General features: G+C 40.7%; 1 protein-coding gene across 3 annotated transcripts in view; it reads left to right on the forward strand.

Moving 5' to 3' along the window:
* LOC143284841 (muscle calcium channel subunit alpha-1-like) overlaps window positions 1-18,938 on the forward strand; it is a 127,870-nt gene that overhangs the window by 38,125 nt on the left and 70,807 nt on the right. For all 3 annotated transcript variants that reach the window (XM_076591910.1, XM_076591912.1, XM_076591911.1), the window contains exons 6-18: window positions 2,278-2,430; window positions 4,702-4,883; window positions 6,030-6,133; window positions 8,019-8,191; window positions 8,883-8,970; window positions 9,787-9,947; window positions 10,604-10,829; window positions 11,663-11,870; window positions 13,953-14,073; window positions 15,716-15,867; window positions 16,272-16,384; window positions 17,085-17,170; window positions 18,483-18,699. In XM_076591910.1, the coding sequence (XP_076448025.1) occupies window positions 2,278-2,430; window positions 4,702-4,883; window positions 6,030-6,133; window positions 8,019-8,191; window positions 8,883-8,970; window positions 9,787-9,947; window positions 10,604-10,829; window positions 11,663-11,870; window positions 13,953-14,073; window positions 15,716-15,867; window positions 16,272-16,384; window positions 17,085-17,170; window positions 18,483-18,699 (1,984 nt within the window). The remainder of the gene's footprint in view (window positions 1-2,277; window positions 2,431-4,701; window positions 4,884-6,029; window positions 6,134-8,018; window positions 8,192-8,882; window positions 8,971-9,786; window positions 9,948-10,603; window positions 10,830-11,662; window positions 11,871-13,952; window positions 14,074-15,715; window positions 15,868-16,271; window positions 16,385-17,084; window positions 17,171-18,482; window positions 18,700-18,938) is intronic.

Below are 18,938 nucleotides of genomic sequence, written 5' to 3' on the forward strand. Positions count from 1 at the left end.
CACACACACACACACACAGAAAAAACAACGAAAAATGAAATCGGTAGTACTTATCTATGGGAAGAAGCTCTATCTGGTAAGAGAGCCAATCTCAGACCAAAAAGTAATTACTGAAAAAAGACAATTACAGTACAGTGCAAAGTATCTCCTAAAGCTGCCTTGTTTGTGTGAGGTGAGTCCCTGTCTGAAAAGGGAGGTTTATGATGACATTGTTCTGGCCAGAATCCCTGGCTGTGTCAGCTTTCAGGCCAACAAGGTTCCCGCCAAGTGCCAGGCATGCACAGGTGAAAAGAATTCAAATGAGAATTGTTGCTTCTCTAACTTTCTAACTACTTTTTTGAATAGTTCATTCTTTTGCACACATACAGTCCTGCCTTTCTTGTCGGCTGAGCTCTAAATAACATGGAATGATGTGTGTATGTGTGTGTGCGCGTGTGTGTGTGCGTGCTTTAGTTTAACGTCTTTTCACTGTAAGTGATATTAAACAATGGTTGGAAAAAAATCAGGGGGGGGGGGATGGGGGGGGGGAAGAAATTACTGTGTACGCATGTGAGTAAGTGAGAGAGTGTGTGTGTGCGCGCGTGTGCATGTGTATGTGTTACATATAGAAAATGATTGATTTAATTAAAAGAGAGAGAGAGAAAAAACAACATAACAATTTAACACCTTTCTAATGAAGAACTAACAACTATAACAGCAAACCAACTGGACTATTAAACAAGGATTTGAAAAAGTCATACATTAGCAATGGACTACTGAAGATTGTCAACACTGAAGATGATTTCAGTTCAGGGATGTGTGACTTTAACATGTGGCAAGTTAGTATATGATCGGCTGTTATGTGAGCACCACAGATACAAGAAATATTTCCGACATACTTGGTTTTAAAACAGTTCATCTTCCATCTGCATAACAGAGAATTTATTTGCCTCTTATGAAAATGATTTTGGTAATGTTTTCCCATGAAACCATACATTTTCTGTATATATTATTATGTAACTCCGAGTTTCCGGTGTTTTCTTCTTCAAGCTGAAATTTTTACCATTGGACTTTTTCTACCATGGTGTAACAATCCCGTAGTGAAAGCAAACTTTTTGATTATAGTAAAAACCACAATGAGAAGGAATCTACATGATCCAGCAACAGGTTATGTAAGAGCCTCTTAGTAAGAGTTCGTGAATCAAATGGTTGATTTCAGTAATGAGTTCATACCTAACCGTTTCTTTTAAAAGTTTAATAGCGTGAAGAACTGATTAAGAATCAACACAAAATAGAATCTGAAATATTGTTTTTGGAAAAGATATCATAAAATTTAACACGATTACAATTGCTGAGTTCAGCTGTGAAGATGGACTTATTTTCTCCCAGATGAAATGAGTTTTGAAAGTAAAGTTCTGGAATAACAAAAGCAGCACTAGCTCTGTTGTTTAAAACAGAGCCATCTGTAAATATATCTTCTCATACCACACTGAGAACATAAACGTCAAATATTTTTACAAATTCTGGTGTGTGTATGTGTTTGTGTGTATGTGTGTGTGAGAGAGAGAGAGAAGGGGAGAGAGAGAGAGGAGGGGAGAGAGAGAGAGGAAGGGGGTGACATGTGGACGAGAGGGGCATCTTTAATATTCATTAGTAATATTAGATCTGTTTTATTGGTAGGGATGTAAGAGATGAATTGATTTTTTATGGAGGATGCATTGGAGATAGATAAATTCACTTCAGTTAATTAGATAAAACAATTATACTTAGCCCACTGCTCATTGTGGATTTGATACACAGTAATACTCACATTGCAGAAACATTTTAGATAAAGAAAAATGTAGTTTTTGGCTGCATGGCATACATCTATGTCCACTATACACAGTTTCATGCTCATACCTATGCATCATACAGGTATACACATACACATATGTATGTGTAAGCATTCACACACGTAAACTAGTACGCATGCGAGTACATATGCAGTCATGCACGCATGCACACATATGCACACACACAAACACGCACACACAAACACACACACTCTCTCTGTTCATCTTTCTCTCGTTGTCTCACTCCTTCACTGCCTCCCTCCTTCACCTCTCACATATGATTGAAGACTTTGGTGTGTGTTTTGGGAGGTACACTGCATATGGACACTTTGGAAGAACAAAACAAGACAGTCTCCCCTTAAAGAATAAAGCAATCTACCCCACGACCTACCCCTACCACACACAAACATGGTTTTTTTCTACGCTGTACTAACTGATTATTTGTATGTTTGTGTGTCTGTTCCAGGTCTGCAAGTAGTTTTAAACTCCATTGTGCGTGCAATGGTGCCTTTGTTACATATAGCACTGCTTGTCATCTTTGTTGTCTTCATCTACGCTATCATTGGGCTGGAGCTCTTCTATGGGAAACTTCACTCAGCATGCAAGGACAACACCACAGGTGAGGGCTTCGGTTTAGGGTGTGGCTGTTTCTTTTGCTGTTTTGCATGCTGTTGAATTTTGTGAGTGTCAGTAAATTGTGCATGCTTAGTGAGTGAGGGAGAGTGTGTGTCTGTATGCGTGTGCGTGACTGTAGTATGCACACGCATGTATGTGGGGGTGGGGCTTGATTTTAAATCAGTCTGGTTTGGGCTTAGTTAGATTTAAACTTCTTTTCTTTTTTTTAATTTTTTATGTCAGACGGAAGTTTGGATGAAATCCACTACAAATCCTTGCAAATCAGTCACTTTATATGTTTAGAAATATTCCTGTATACTTTGGTAGCTTTTGGATTGTTGCCATCCACTTATGTGTGAAATCTGACCATTACACATTACTCAAACAGACTGCTGTATTTCACAAACAGTAAAGGGAAATATCATTTCCATATCATTCATGAATCATTATGATTTGATATCTTGATAGTTTTCCGTTTTTACTAGGGCACATGAGTGTGACAGGACAAACAGAAGGAGATGTTTTTGAAAATCTGTCGGGAGTGGATGTGGCATTTATTTACTCATATACGTGTGCATTTGTGTCATGTGATATAATAATACACATGATGCTTACACACAGGCATGTGCACACACAATCATTTATGTATGGGTGTATGCATGGACAAACACACACACACACACACACACACACACACACACACACACACACACACACACACATTGCATGCTTAATGTTTACACAGGCAAGAATTCAATATGTAAACTGTATCATATACTTGTGTATCTCTCTCTCTCTCTCTCTCTCTCTCTCTCACGCATGCACGCGCGCGCGAAAACAGGTACAGATGTTGCACTGTACACATGATGTTTACATAAGTATAGGCTTGGCGTCTAAATTTTATCGTATTCACTTCACACACACACACATTCACTCTCACTCTCTGCCTGTCTTTCTTTCTCTGTCTCTCTCAAACACACACATCCACTCTCTCTGTCTTCCTGTCTGCTGTCTGTCTCTGTCTCTCTGTGTGTCTCTCTTTGTCACTGTTTTCGTCTCTCTCTGTCTGTCTTCTACTCTGTCTGACTCTCTCTCTCTCCCTGTCTCTGTCTTCTTCTCTGTTTGTCTTTGTCTCTGCCTGTCTGTCTGTCTGTCTGTCTGTCTGTCTCTCTCTCTCTCTCTCTCTCTCTCTCTCTGCCTTTTATGAAACTGTCAGAAAATGAATCCTTTGAGTTTGGCATCGTGGTAACCTTGTTGGACATCAAACGACAGTTGTGGCAAATGTGTTTGGCAACATCAACCTTGTTTAGCATTTTGTGAGCAGTGTGAAGTTGTACATATTTGAGAAATACTGAAGATGGCGTACAGGTTCAGAGACACAACATCTGCTTTTTTGAAAATACGTGATTGTGCTTTAGCTCCTGAATTTTGCACAGTAGAAAGAAGATAGGAATGAAGACTGAGGGGGTTGGGATCGTGAGACCCTGCGAGGAATAGGACAGAGAGGGTATAGAGGAAAACATATTGAGCTGACACGATGTACTAAACAGTTGCTCACTACAGGCACATGCAGCCATGTGTGTGCATTTCACAATCATTATTATGGCCATGCATTGCATGTGCCTGCATTCAAACACACACACTCTCTCTCTCTCTCTCTCTCTCTCTCTCTCTCTCTCACTCTCACACACACATTCAGAATTGGCAAGTATGTTCATACTTATGGATGTATGGGCACCTGCTTTCTTGCTGTTTACTTTAGCTTACCTTGATCTCTGTCTCTCCTATTATTCTCCTTGATTGATCTGGTCTGTCAGCCTTTGTTGTGTACTTCAGTATTTAGTGTGCGCGTGTGTGTGTGTGTGTGTGTATGAGCGCGGGCGTGTCTGTGTGTGTGTGTGTGTGTGTGCGCGTACGTGAGAATGTGTGTGTGTGTATGAGTGAGTGTTGTGTGTGTATGTGCGCACGCGCGCGTGTGTTTGTGTGTGCGTGAGAGAGAGAGAGAGTGTGTGTGTGTGAGTGAGTGTTGTGTGTGTATGAGCGCGCGCACGCGCGCGTGCGTGTGTGTGTGTGTGTGTGCGCGGATGTGAGAATGTGTGTGTGTGTATGAGTATGAGTGAGTGTTGTGTGTGTATGTGCGCGCGCGCGCGTGTGTGTTTGTGTGTGCGTGAGAGAGAGAGAGAGAGAGAGTGTGTGTGTGTGTGTGTGTGAGTGAGTGAGTGTATGTGTATGTGTACATCATTTTGTATGTTGTTTTTGTAATGCTGCCCCCCAGGGGAATTTGTGGAGGAACCAGGTCCGTGCGGTCAGGGTTACAGCTGTCCAAACGGCACATTCTGTGCTGAAAACTGGGAAGGGCCCAACTATGGCATCACCAACTTTGACAACTTTGGTCTGGCCATGCTGACTGTCTTCCAGTGCATCACCATGGAGGGCTGGACCGATGTCATGTACTATGTGAGTGTCCACATTCACCTGTCCTTTAGGAGAGGGGGGGGGGGGGGAGGGATGTGGCTGGAGGGGGGGGGGGGGGCTCGGTCCTGTTTAATGTGACGCTTCAGTGTTGTTATGGCTTATCTCCACCTTTGTATCTTCAGTGAAAAAATCTGGGTGTGATGTTTGATTCAAACCTCACAGTGAAGAAACACGTAAAGAATCTCAGTAAGGCTGCATACTTTCAAATTCAAAAAATCAGTTCCATCCAACATCTCCTTTCTACTCAAGTGACACAAACTCTGGTGTGCTCTCTTGTCTTGTCCAGACTAGATTACTGTAACTCACTCCTCATTGGTTGTCCAAGATACTCAATACAAAAACTCCAGAAAGATAAAAACGCAGCAGCAAGATTAATCTTTAGAACCAAAAAGTCTGACAATATCATTCATCTTCTGCATTCTATTCATTGGTTACCAATTTCTGCCCGCATTCAGTACAAAATTGCAGTTCTCACCTTCAACTCCATTTTGGGTGCTGCTCCTCAGTATCTGAGAGAATTGATTCAAACCTACACACACCCCACAACAACTAAGATCATCTTCCGATTCATGGTGGCTACTTGCTCCCTGTGTTAAAACCCGATCCTTTGGTGAATCTTCCTTTACTTTTTCAGCTCCATATGTCTGTTTACCTCATGATTTTCTCCACTCTCCTTCATTTCAGTCTTTCAAAACTGATCTGAAAACACATCTTTTTGAAAACGCCTATCCATAGACCTTCCATACCTTTTCAGTAATAAGCCATGCAAACTCTCTGTCCCTTTCGTTTTTTGTGTGTGTGTGTGTGTGTAATTATGTAATGTAATACGCATAGTCTCTGAATCTGTTTTATATTATTGTGTGCTAGATCATTATTTTTCTTCTTCTTTTGTGAGTTATTGAGTGTGCACTTGCGCGCATGTGTGTGTGTTTAATGTTTATTGTAAAGTGCTTTGAGCTCTCTTTAAGGGAGGAAAGTGCTCAACAAATGTCCATTATTATTATTTTTTATTTTTATTTATTTATTTATTTATTTATTTTATTTTAAATTTATTTTAGATGTTTAGTACAGTTGATGTAATGAGAATCTAAAAGCTGTTTTACCCCAGACACTGCTGGCTGTCCACAGGTGAACGATGCTGTGGGCACAGAATGGCCATGGACCTACTTCATCAGCCTCATCATCATCGGCTCTTTCTTCGTCCTCAACCTTGTTCTTGGTGTTCTCAGCGGGTGGGTGCTTTGACTTTCTTCTTTGTTCGTGGGCTGCAACTCCCACGTTCACTCGTATGTACATGTGTGTGCTTTTACGTGTATGACTGTTTTTACACTGCCATGTAGGCAGCCTTACTCCATTTTCGGGGATTGCTTCAATTTTGATATGATATCCCCGAAAACACAGTATGGTTGCTGGTATGGTGGGGTGAAGATGATCATACACATATATATGCCCACTTGTACGTTTGAGGGACTTTGGGAGTTGCAGCCCATGAATGCTGAAGTTGAATCAGTTTGGATTCAGGAACTTCTTGACAATATGTGCTTTTAGAGAAATCGTTTCCTTTTGTATTATGTCTGTTTTCACACAGAAAACTAGAGAGGAAATACGGATTGTTTCGGTAGATTTGTTGGAGAGAGTGAGCCAACAAAAAAAAAACCAAAGAAAATGTAAATGATTTTACAGAGGTGGAAAATTAGTTTGGAGAAGATGTGGAGTACACTTGTGTATTGCCTGAAATGAATTAGGATCAGAAAAAGAAATAAGAATGAATTTGAATGTAACTGTTTTCAGAAGATTTTTTAGAAACTTAAAAAGAGAAAATGGAAATGAAGAAGCAAAAGCTAGTGTTTGTGATTAAGCTAAATTGTTGGAGTTTATGATTGAACTAAATGTGACAGTTTATGATTAATTTTAAGAGTATGATTTAGTAAGAATCTGATTGAATATGATTAATCTTCATTCTGACAGTTTATGATTTATTGTGAGAGTTAATGATTAATTGCGACAGTTTTGGATTGTGACAATTTCTGATTAATTGTGACAGTTTATAATGATACCACATACAATTAATGATTGTGAGAGTTAATGATTAATTGTGACACTTTATTAATTGTGACATATTATGATGAAACTATATACAGCTTATGATTAATTGTTAGAGTACTGTACTAGATTCTGACAGTCTGTGATGATCAAACTAGATCCGACAGTTTTTTATTACAGTTTATGATGATCAGATTAAATTCAGACAGTTTATGATTAAACTAGACAGTTATGATTGATTGATTGATATGGATACTTTTTAACGCCTATCCTCGGTCGGAGACCCAAGCTCTAAGCGCTTTACAAACACTGGGTCATTTACACAACAGGCTGCCTACCTGGGTAGAGCCAGGCTGACAGCTGCCATTGGGCGCTCATCATTCATTTCCTGTGTCATTCAGTCAGATTCCAGGCACGCACACATAACACTCAGACAGACATTTAACATTTGACGTGCATGACCGTTTTGTTTGTTTGCCATGTAGGCAGCCATACTCTGTTTTCAGGGGTGTGCTTGCTTGGTATGTTCTTGTTTCCATAATCCACCGAACAGTGACATGGATTATAGGATCTTTAATGTGTGCATTTGATCTTCTGCGTGCATATACACACAAAGGGGGTTCACGCACTGGCAGGTCTGTAGATATGTTGACCTAGGAGATCGGAAAAATTTCCATCCTTTACCCACCAAGCACCACCGAGATTCGAACCTGGGACCCCCAGATTGAAAGTCCAACACTTTGACCATTCGGTTGTTGCGCCTGTCTGACAGTTTATTATCAAACAGTTAATGACTGTGAAGTGGCGTCATGCTGGGAGTTAATTCTGTCAGTTTATGTTTGAACAAGACACTGACAGTTAATGATTTATTGTGATGGTTAATCATCTGTGCTGACAGTTAATGACTGACGGTGAAGTGGCGTCATGCTGGGAGTTTGGTTAATTCTGTCGGTTTAGGATTGAACTAGATTTGGACGGTTAATGATTAATTCTGACAGTTTATTATTAAACCAGACTCTGACAGTTAAAGACTGACCGTGACGTTGGGTCATGCTGTGGGTATCCTGGTTCCAGAGAGTTCTCCAAGGAGAGGGAGAAGGCCAAGGCGCGGGGAGACTTCCAGAAGCTGCGGGAGAAGCAGCAGCTGGAGGAGGACCTGAGGGGCTACCTGGACTGGATCACGCAGGCTGAGGACATCGACCCCGAGAACGAGGAGGAGTGTGAGGAGGGGGCCACCCCCAGACACTGTAAGATGTGATGCAGGGCGCTGATTAACGCTGTAGATTTTGTGCTTGTTGCTGACCCCATGTTTGTTTAGCATTCTCTTGTGGTATGTAAGGCATAGTCGAGACTTAAAAGCTGCCTGAAATGACTCCTTTGTGGTCAGCTGGGCTACAAGCAGCATGATTTGTATGATTTTAAGTCCGAAAAAGGTGCTGTTCCGCCTTGAATGAATGTCACTTTGTTGAAGCACATTTTTGTTGTTGTATGTACTTGTCAGAGTGTGTGTACAGAGTGAAAGTTATCTTTTTCTTTGAAGGAAACGTTCCTGTTTGCTTCTCAGTACTTTTTCTTATATTCTGAGTGCAGACTGATTGATGTTCTAAGCAGCATTGGTTTTTGAAGTAGTGTGCCTTTGTCCTTCTTTAGGAAGGAAAGTTATTGTACTTGTTTAATACTGAATGTTCATTGCTCTAATATTTTTCATTGTATTATGTCTGTAAACAGATGTAGAGGAAGATGTGTATATTTCGTCTCATTTGTATGTTCTGTACAGCAAGTGCAAGGGCAAAGGCAATATTTGGTTTTGATTGAATGATACTTGTATTTGCCCATTGCTGTATGTCTGTGTGAAATTTAATATGTATGAACAGATTGTAGACGGAAACAATAACAAAACGAACATTACCATTTCAGTGCCTTTTGTTTTGTTTTCAGCCAAAGCATTAAACGACATCGATGAAGAAAAAGAGGATGGAGAGGAAGGCGAAGAAGAAATACAGCTCACATGGTTCCATCAAAAGAGGTAAGAGAGGGAAGTATGAAAATATACTCGTTTCTCTTTCTCTGCACTGTAGAGAAAGGATTATGAGAATGAACTGTGGAAGGGAGAAAAACAACACAAAAAAACAACAAAGGATAAATTTTCTTTGTATCAATTTGTAATTAAAAAAAAAAAAAAAAAGAGAGAAGAAAAACATGATGCATCAGTACCTGTGCAGTACAGGCTATTATACTGCTTCACTTGCTTTTGGTGATACTGCATTGTTTTTCCTCTTTGATTTTGAGCTTGTGAATCCTGTCTAAACTTGACACAAATGGTTCTTTTGGTAACAGAACTCTCCATTTCACCCCACACCCTGTATTCTGTGAATGTGTGATTTTGGTTGAGGAACAACTCGGATTGTCTTTGGACTGCTGTTTGATTTATTTTCTCTTCAAGTTTCCAATAAAAACTACAACTCTTACATTTCCTTTTAACAATGAAATTCAATGGTATGGGTATATTTTGTACATTTCGTTTCTGGTTACGACTGCAGAAGTTGAATAGACGGTGTTGGAGATTCTCCAGGAAGATAGTGAAATCTCAAGCCTTCTACTGGATCGTGATTGTGTTGGCATTTTGTTTCAGGTTACGACTGCAGAAGTTGAATAGACAGTGTCGGAGATTCTCCAGGAAGATAGTGAAATCTCAAGCCTTCTACTGGATCGTGATTGTGTTGGCATTTTGTTTCAGGTTACGACTGCAGAAGTTGAATAGACGGTGTCGGAGATTCTCCAGGAAGATAGTGAAATCTCAAGCCTTCTACTGGATCGTGATTGTGTTGGCATTTTGTTTCAGGTTACGACTGCAGAAGTTGAATAGACGGTGTCGGAGATTCTCCAGGAAGATTGTGAAATCTCAAGCCTTCTACTGGATTGTGATTGTGTTGGTGTTCTTGAACACTGTGGTCCTCACATCAGAACATTTTGGACAGCCAGAATGGCTGGACGAGTTCCAGGGTCAGTTCTGTCAGTCGCTTGCTTTTTAGTTATGTTCATTGTGGGACTCATTGAGTTGTAAAATGCTTGTACTTTTGAAAATAATGATGTCAGATTTTTTAGTTTGTTTTTCTTGTATTTCATTTTGGGTCATTTGAGACTAATGTATGTGACAGGCAATACAAAACAGTAATATGTGTATATGTATTGCCAAGTGGCTGGGTGAGATTCCATTGTTTTTCATTTATTTTTTGTTGTTGTTTTTTGCAATACCCACAATAAATAATACTTTGAATAATAAACGTGGGAATTTACATGTATACTAGTAGATTTGATAATGGCTTATTTTGTATGCACAATGATATATGGATACAATTATGCTCTGTGTGTGTGTGTGCGAGTGTGTGTGGTGATCAGTAACTGTTAGTTTGGATAAAACCAGTTTGTGTGTTGGTGTGCATGTGTGCATGTGCTTGGATGAGTAATGAAATATGTAACTTCTTAGCTGTTTAAAAACTGTTGGATCATGTCAAAATGGGTGAGATGTGACGATGATAGTCAAGGTATGGTTTGCAGCCATCGCCAACCTGTTCTTCGTGGTGCTGTTCAAAAACTTATGTCCTGATCATGTCGAAATGCGTGAGATGTGACGATGACAGTCAAGGTGTGGTTTGCAGCCATCGCCAACCTGTTCTTCGTGGTGCTGTTCACCATGGAGATGCTGCTGAAGATGTACAGCCTGGGCTTCCAGGGCTACTTTGTCTCCCTCTTCAACCGCTTTGACAGCTTCGTCGTCATCTGCAGCATCCTGGAGGTCATCTTCCTCTACACCAACGTCATGCCCCCTCTGGGCGTGTCAGTGCTGCGCTGTGCCCGCCTGCTCCGTGTCTTCAAGGCAACCAGGTGAGAGGGACAGAGGTGTGGTGTGGGGGATTTTACTGGGTCGTGGATGGATGTCTCTGGCATGATTGGGGCGCTTCGTTGCTTGTCTGTTTTTTCGTGGATCGGCATCTGTTTCTTCTGGTTGTGAGTGTGTGTGTGGCTGTGCGTTTGTGCGTGCTTTGTGTCTGACATGTTATTATAAATGTTTGAAAGCGCTGAAAAATGTACCATTATTACATCTGATGAAAGCATTCAGCATTGGTGAAGATTGAAGTACATGTGCTGTTCACCACCTGTTTACTGTCATGGTTCAGGCTTGCAATAGACTCCTTTAGGATAGGTGGATGAATCTATGGCTGTGATTCAGGTTGGTGTTTTGGGGTGAAATTTTGTTTTTTATGTTTTTTTCCTGTTTTTTCCGTTTTGTTTTGTTTTGTTTGTTTGTTTTTACTTTGTTTGGTTTTCTGATTATGTTTTTGTTGTTGATTCACATTATGTCATTTGTCAGGAAATTAAAGTTGTGTTTGTTTAGACCAGTATTTATTGGTTTTTTTGTTTGATGATGCACACACCCACACACCCAAACACTGTATAACGCAAAGCTTAAATCTCAACCATCTGCTATGTATGCACTTTTAGCTGAAGATTAGGCATTACACAAAAGTTTTTATTATTACTACTGTTATTGTTATTGTTATTATTATTATTATTATTATTATAATGGTGTGGGTACTGGTCATCATTGAGAAACCTGGTGGCCACACTGCACTACACAAAAGCACATTATTATTATTATTATTACTATGATTATTATTCTAGTTAATATTATTATCATTATCATTATAATGGTGCAGGTACTGGTCATCACTGAGGAACCTGGTGGCCTCCCTGCTGAACAGTATGCGCTCCATCGCCAGTCTGCTGCTGCTGCTGTTCCTGTTCATTGTCATCTTCGCCCTGCTGGGCATGCAGCTGTTTGGGGGCAGGTTCAACTTTGAGGAGGACGCCACGCCCCGCAGCAACTTTGACACCTTCTGGCAGTCCCTGCTCACGGTGTTCCAGGTATCGTCCCCACCTCATTAATCATTTGACGGGTGCGATAGCCGAGGGGAGGTGGTGAAGGAGAGAGGAGGATGTCGGCACATCCACGGCTAATGAGGCAGCACAGCTGCGCAGTAGCCGAGTGGTTAAAGCGTTGGAGTTTAAATCTGAGGGTCCGGGGTTTGAATCTCAGTAATGGTGCCTGGTGGAAGAAGGACGAAGATTTTTCCGATCTCCCAGGTCAGCAGATGTGTAGACCTGCTTGTGCCTGGACCCCCTTCGTGTGTACTCAGGCAGATCAGATACGCACGTTAAAGATCGTGTTATCCATGTCAGCGTTTGGTGGGTTATGGAAACAAGAACATACCCATCATGCAACACCCCCGAAAGCGGAGTATGGCTGCCTACATGATGGGGTAAAAACAGTCATACACGTAAAAGCCCACTTGTGAATATACAAGTGAACATGGGAGTTGCAGCCGACGAATGAAGAAGAAAAAGAAAGAGAAGACCCCAGCTCACCCAAAACCCTTTCACATTACACCTTCAGATTCAGTTTGAAGGAAGGTGTTGAGCATGCGGGACCAATTCATATATGCTACCACAGTATCTGTAAGAAAAATAGAAAACAAAAAAAGCAGCTGATGCCTGACATTTGCATAAACCCAGTGTGCTGATCTGAGCTTGTTAGCCTATCCTAGGTTTGTGTAAAACATAAACATAAAAATGAAATAGAAAATTATTGCAAAATAGACGTTAGTAAAAACATTGAAATATAGTGGAGAAAATAACACAGTCAATAACAAATGCCTACTGATGCAAACACATCCCAATCAGGGAGCTTTGGTGTATATAAAAGTTTAGCTGTACACACATATATACATACACATTCAAGTGCATCACCATACACAAACAAGCGTGTACACAGACAAATGTACAGACACACACACAGCCACATACACCCAGCCAGCAAAAATTCAAGGAGATGGTAGGCTATATGGAATTAGGTGCGTTTTGAGAGACCTGAACCATGGAATCTGTATGTTGTACTGAGAAAGGCATTTATTCGATACTCTGGACCAAGATAGGACAAACAGCATTGGTCTCTGAGAAATACAGGGTTCACAAAAAGTTAAGAACCACTTGGGAACTGCTAGTTTTCTTCTTGAAGGCATGGTGAAATGGTGCTGAATTTCCGGCTAACAGGGGTGTATGTAATGAGCATCACCCACAATCGGAGATGCCTTCATGCACATGAACTTCCTTTTTTTTTTTTTTTTTTTTTACAATGAAAAGCCACAGCTGTGGTTTGTAAACCACTGAATAATTGTAAAAATAATATATAAAAATTTTCTGAAACACATTTTTAAAGCTGCTCGTGGTGCATGTGTGCCTGAAAGCCATTTGTGTGTTCAGTATCTACTGTAACTTTCTTGTACAATCAGTGATACATGAACCTTTGAGATTTCAGGAAAATTGTGTCTTTCATCACGTTTGTTGCTACAGCTACTGCAACTTTCTTATGCAATTTATTGTACATGTGCCTTTATGATAACAGGAAAATTGTGTCTTTCATCATGTTTGTTGTGGTATTTACTGCAACTTTCTAATACAGTTTATAATAAACATGTTCCTTTGTGATTACAGGAAAATTGTCTGTCATCATGTTTATTGTGGTATCTAGTGTAACTTTCTAATACAATTTGTATTACATGTGCTTTTGAGATTGCAAGAAAAAATGTGTCCCTTGTTGTGTTTGTTACGATATCTGTAACTTTCTTATGCAGTTTATTTGCCATTTCTGACTTAAAAGAGATGCATTGGAGGAGGTTATGGACACCACAGATGGTCTTTGATCATCACCAGAGGTACCTAACAGGCACAAATATAACCATGAGAACCAATCTGTCATCAGAGCTGGGCTCCAAGGCATTGGTGAGGTACCTGAGCTGTTGAGAAGGTAGTCAGGAACAGTACATAAAAGCATTGAACCCAAACAGGTGTATGTAAGTGATGCTGAGTATTGTGATAGGATAGTACTGTTCCGACAGTGACTGGTGTACTGTGCAAAGTGATATGTGTTGACGGTGGTTTGTGGACCAGATCCTGACAGGTGAGGATTGGAACGTGGTGATGTATGACGGGATCCGTGCCTACGGAGGTGTCGGCAACATTGGGGTCATTGTCTGTCTCTACTTTGTGGGTCTCTTCATCGTGGGTAACTGTATCCTTTCATAACCTGTGCAGATTTATACGTGTGTGTGTGTTGTTTGTATTACGTTGTTGTGTGTGTGTGTGTGTGTGAAGTTTGGTTGTGAAGATTTGTTGAGAGTGAATGTGCATGTGCTTGAAGGGCTGCAAGTGCACTCATGGAACTCATTAGTCTTATTTTTTAACTTTCATGGATTGAAACAGCAACAACAAAAAAACTGTTAACTTCAGTCAATGATTTTATGAAACCTGATGTTTTTTTTCCTTGTTTCTGGCACATAGCAGATAGTTGCATGGTATTTGGGTATTTGACAAAGTGGTTAACTTCACAGACTGACAGCAGGGAGGAGTGGGTTTAATTCCCAGCGCAGGTTGATTTTTTCCAGCCCATGGCCAACTCCTTTAATGGGAAGACTCCTGGGACCACACAGTTGAATATCATCCGCATCATGGATGCATCTTTGGGTGCTTTGCTCAAATTTCCTGACCAGCGCTGCAAGTGTAGTATCTCTTGGGTCTGGTTCGTGCAAAGATATGACAGGAAGCATAGAGTATAGCCTTATCACATGGTCCCAAACCCGAAATGGACCTCCATAGCAGCAGCATATTCATCATCCCCATGGGAGAAATTGTCCCACATTCTGTGGCCTTTCATGCCCTGTTCTCATGGTGACCTCAGTTTTGATCCTCTTCCTCTTACATGCTTGGGGTGAGGCCTGTCAGAGTCTTCAGCGTCGGCATATTCATGGGTGACTGTTGTTGGAGGAACGTGGTGGCGGTCTCCACTTTGAACCTTTGGAGGAGACACTTAGCCTGGCTCAGACAAGGCCATTATTGTCTTCATTAGGGGCCTCTGTAGATGGTGTGCTCTGACAAAGCGATTATTGTCTTCATTAGGGGCCCCAGTAGATGGTGTGCTCTGACAAAGCGATTATTGTCTTCATTAGGGGCCCCAGTAGATGGTGTGCTCTGACAAAGCGATTATTGTCTTCATTAGGGGCCCCAGTAGATGGTGTGCTCTGACAAAGCCATTATTGTCTTCATTAGGGGCCTCAGTAGATGGTGTGCTCTGACAAAGCCATTATTGTCTTCATTAGGGGCCTCAGTAGGTGGTGTGCTCTGACAAAGCCATTATTGTCTTCATTAGGGGCCTTAGTAGATGGTGTGCTCTGACAAAGCCATTATTGTCTTCATTAGGGGCCTCAGTAGATGGTGTGCTCTAACAAAGCCATTATTGTCTTCATTAGGGGCCTTAGTAGATGGTGTGCTCTGACAAAGCCATTATTGTCTTCATTAGGGGCCTCAGTAGATGGTGTGCTCTGACAAAGTGATTATTGTCTTCATTAGGGGCCTTAGTGGATGGTGTTCTGTGTATGTGAAATCAGAACAGGCACAACTGAACATAGCCAAAGTGACTCGGCAGCAATGCAGGGTATCCTCTGGTGTTTGGCCTCGTATTGAGCCTAACATCGATTGTTCCCTGTGGACTGCTGGCACTTAGACTGTGACGGATGAACCCAGGTGTGGATGTCTGTGAGGGATTCAGAATAGGTGGTGTGGGAGTAATGCCACTGAGATTGTGCAGATGATGTGGCAACAAAAAAGAAAAGAAAAAAAAAAACCCTTGTAGAGAAAATGTCCTTGACCAGTGACAGATATCCTGCTGAACGTCTTCTTGGCCATTGCTGTGGACAACCTGGCTGACGCTCAGAGCCTGACGGAGATAGAACAGGAGAAAGAGGAGGAGAAGGAACGCACGCGATCCATACGTCGCTCCAAGAGTAAATCTCCAGAAAAGGATGGCCAGGTGGGAGATGCACATGGGACACTTTCAAGTTGCATGGCTCTCTGTGCAAAACTCCATTCACTCTGTCGGAAGATGTTACTTGTATGCCTGCAAGTTTCTGGCTGAAAATATAGCTTGTGTGACTGGGTATATGGCTGAAGATATATAATTTATGTGCCTGTGAATCAGTTAAGTTTGAGTGATTAAACTGTGTTTAAAGTTCATTGCCTGAAAGCTGATGAGACAGTAATGTGCACATTCAGACACTCATGCTCTCTCTCTCTCTCTGTGATATGTTATGTCAAATCTTGGTAACTGTATTATCGCATATCTTCTCAGATCTTGTCTGCCATGTAACATGATAGTTATTTCAGATATGATCATCCACATTGCACCTTGTTCATTGGAGACATTGTTTGCTCCAGAACAATGAAGAAGACGAAGGTGTGGATGTCAACGGAAATGACAACAATGAAGACAGTGAGACCAAAGAACACCTGAGTCGACAGCCCAGCGACAGAAGTCAGCGTAGCAGAAGGTTAATCACTTTGTGGTGTTTTTTTTGTGTGTGTGTTTTTTTATTTTTTTTTTATTGATTTGTGCTGTCCCGTCATCCATACATTTCAGTGTCATTACCCCCACACCACTCTTCCAAATTCCTCTTTCTGAAACGATAATCACCAGTGGATTTAAGAGCTGATTGATCAGTCATTGAGAGGACTACACCATTATATTACTAGATAAGCATTTCAGTAAAGGATTGTTGCATCAGTAATTAAACAGTGGATTTTGAGTTGACATTCATGGAAAGGACTGCACAAGTATGCTGTAAGACATTTCAATAAAGGACTATCAAAACAACAATGGAACAATAGATTTCTGAGCTTATTGTTAATGTAAATGACTGTGAATCAAAAATTGAACTGTGAATTTGTGTATGGGCAATGGAACAATAGATTTCTGAGCTTATTGTTAATGTAAATGACTGGTGAATCAAAAATTGAACTGTGAATTTGTGTATGGGAGAACTGATGGTATTTTCTTAAGATTTATTATGAAATGTTTCCAGATTTTACCATTGATTTATTTTCGTTACTTATTTGAGTTCTGGGTTTTTGGGGGTTTTTTTGGTCGTTTTTTGGTGGTCATTTTGTAGTCAGTGTTCTGTAATCAGGTTTTTTTTTGAAGCCTCTGTGAATCATGAATAATGCCTGATGTTTGACTGATCTGTTCTGCAGAAAAGAAAACAGCCCCAGTGAACACCATGTGCGAATTGATGATCTCTCTGGTCAGTACCGCAATAGTCATCGAGTTCCAATTAGAGGTGAGATCACACATTTGGTAGTATGTACTTTAAAGTATAACATTTTGTTGGAATATATGAAAACATATATGTCTGTGTCTGTGTGTATAGAGAGAGAAGCAGGGAGTAGATGGGGGAGAAAAAGAGAGATTTAAAGATATATTGATATGTATATTTGTGTGTGTAATATGTGGGATCTTGTTTCAATATACTGAACTTACTCCACCCTGCACTGAGCACTGCTGGGGTGCAAGTGTAAGAATTTTGAGCAGTGCTCAGGCATCAAATCCTGATTCATCAAACTTTCAGCAAATATTTAACAGGGAAGGGACATGACTTGATAAACTGGAATAGAATAGAATACATTAGAATATGTCTTTATTACCAAGTGTACCAGGGTCACCAGGAATATTGGGCTCCTACTGGGCAGTTTACTGAGTTTGGACACAACTTGAATTCTTTCAAGCACTTTCTGGCAAGTTTTGTTTATAACCATAGGGAGAAGTCATGTTTCACAACTTGGCAAATGTTAAACAGTGTCTTCCAACATGGATACAGTCGTGTTGATCCTGGCATTGATATTAGAACAATAGTAAATATTGACTGGTGATGCAGTATGTAAAATAATTGATGTCATTCCCCACACACACATGTATGCGCACACACACACACACACACACACACACACACACACACACATTCATAATCTCTCTCTGCTTGTGCAAACACAATTGGGAAGATTGGATTGGTTCGCAGATACCATGTTGGCCTGTTTATCTTTGTTGGAGAATTATTTTCATTCTCTTTATATCTAACCTTTTTTTCATTGTATTCTAATCTTTGTCAAATGTTTTGCATTTGCTTGCCATATCTGCTTTGATAGATACAATAGATATTCAGATTATTCAGTTGGTCAGAATGAAATCAATCAAATCACTTCAGTGTCCTCATGAAATGCAAGGAAAATTGGCAAGTGGGTGACAAGATAGAATGTGACAGAACAATAGTGAAATAAAGTTTTACACGCATACCACTGATTATGGAAAGAAATTTGACGATGGTGGAAGTATTTTTTCCAAGATGGCATCTCAGGCTCTGGGACAGCCCAACAGAATTCATTCAGAAATAAGTTGTAAAGGCTTTGACTGTTTTGGGAGTTTAGGGTAACCAAATCTGAAACTGGTCAGGATTATTTTGGAGAGATAAGAACAAAAAAACTTCACAAAATAATGTTTATCAGTCCCTTCCCAGTTTTACCATATTTTATAACAGTAACGGCTAAGCATCGTGTTCACAGTTTAGTGACGTTTTTTTGTATTTTTTACGTTCACAGATGACGAAGATCACAACGATGAGATGGATGAAGATGAGGAGAGTGGTGAGGAAGACGAGAGTGGTGAGGAGGATGAGGAGGAAGAGGAGGAAGGGGAAGACGAAGACGAGATCCAGTCCAAGGCACGGCCACGCAGGATGTCGGAGATCCACATCTCGTCCAAAGTGAAGCCCATCCCCCAGGCCAGCTCCCTCTTTGTGTTCAAACCCACCAACAAGTGAGTCAGCCCTGCCCTCTCTCTGCCTGACGTAACATCAGGTTTGTCTGTAAACTTAGGAACATTTTGTCTTTTGGCTTGAATATGATGGTCAGTCATGTTTGACTGTGTCCATCAGAACAGTAGAGGAGGTAACTGCTGTCTGGACAATTTGGGCTAGAATTTGACTATGACTGTCAGAACAGCAGAGAAGATAACTGCAGTCACGACTATCTGGGCTAGAATTTGATTACAGTGGA

The sequence above is a fragment of the Babylonia areolata genome, chromosome 8 (assembly GCF_041734735.1).
Source record: "Babylonia areolata isolate BAREFJ2019XMU chromosome 8, ASM4173473v1, whole genome shotgun sequence".
NCBI lineage: Eukaryota > Metazoa > Mollusca > Gastropoda > Neogastropoda > Buccinidae > Babylonia > Babylonia areolata.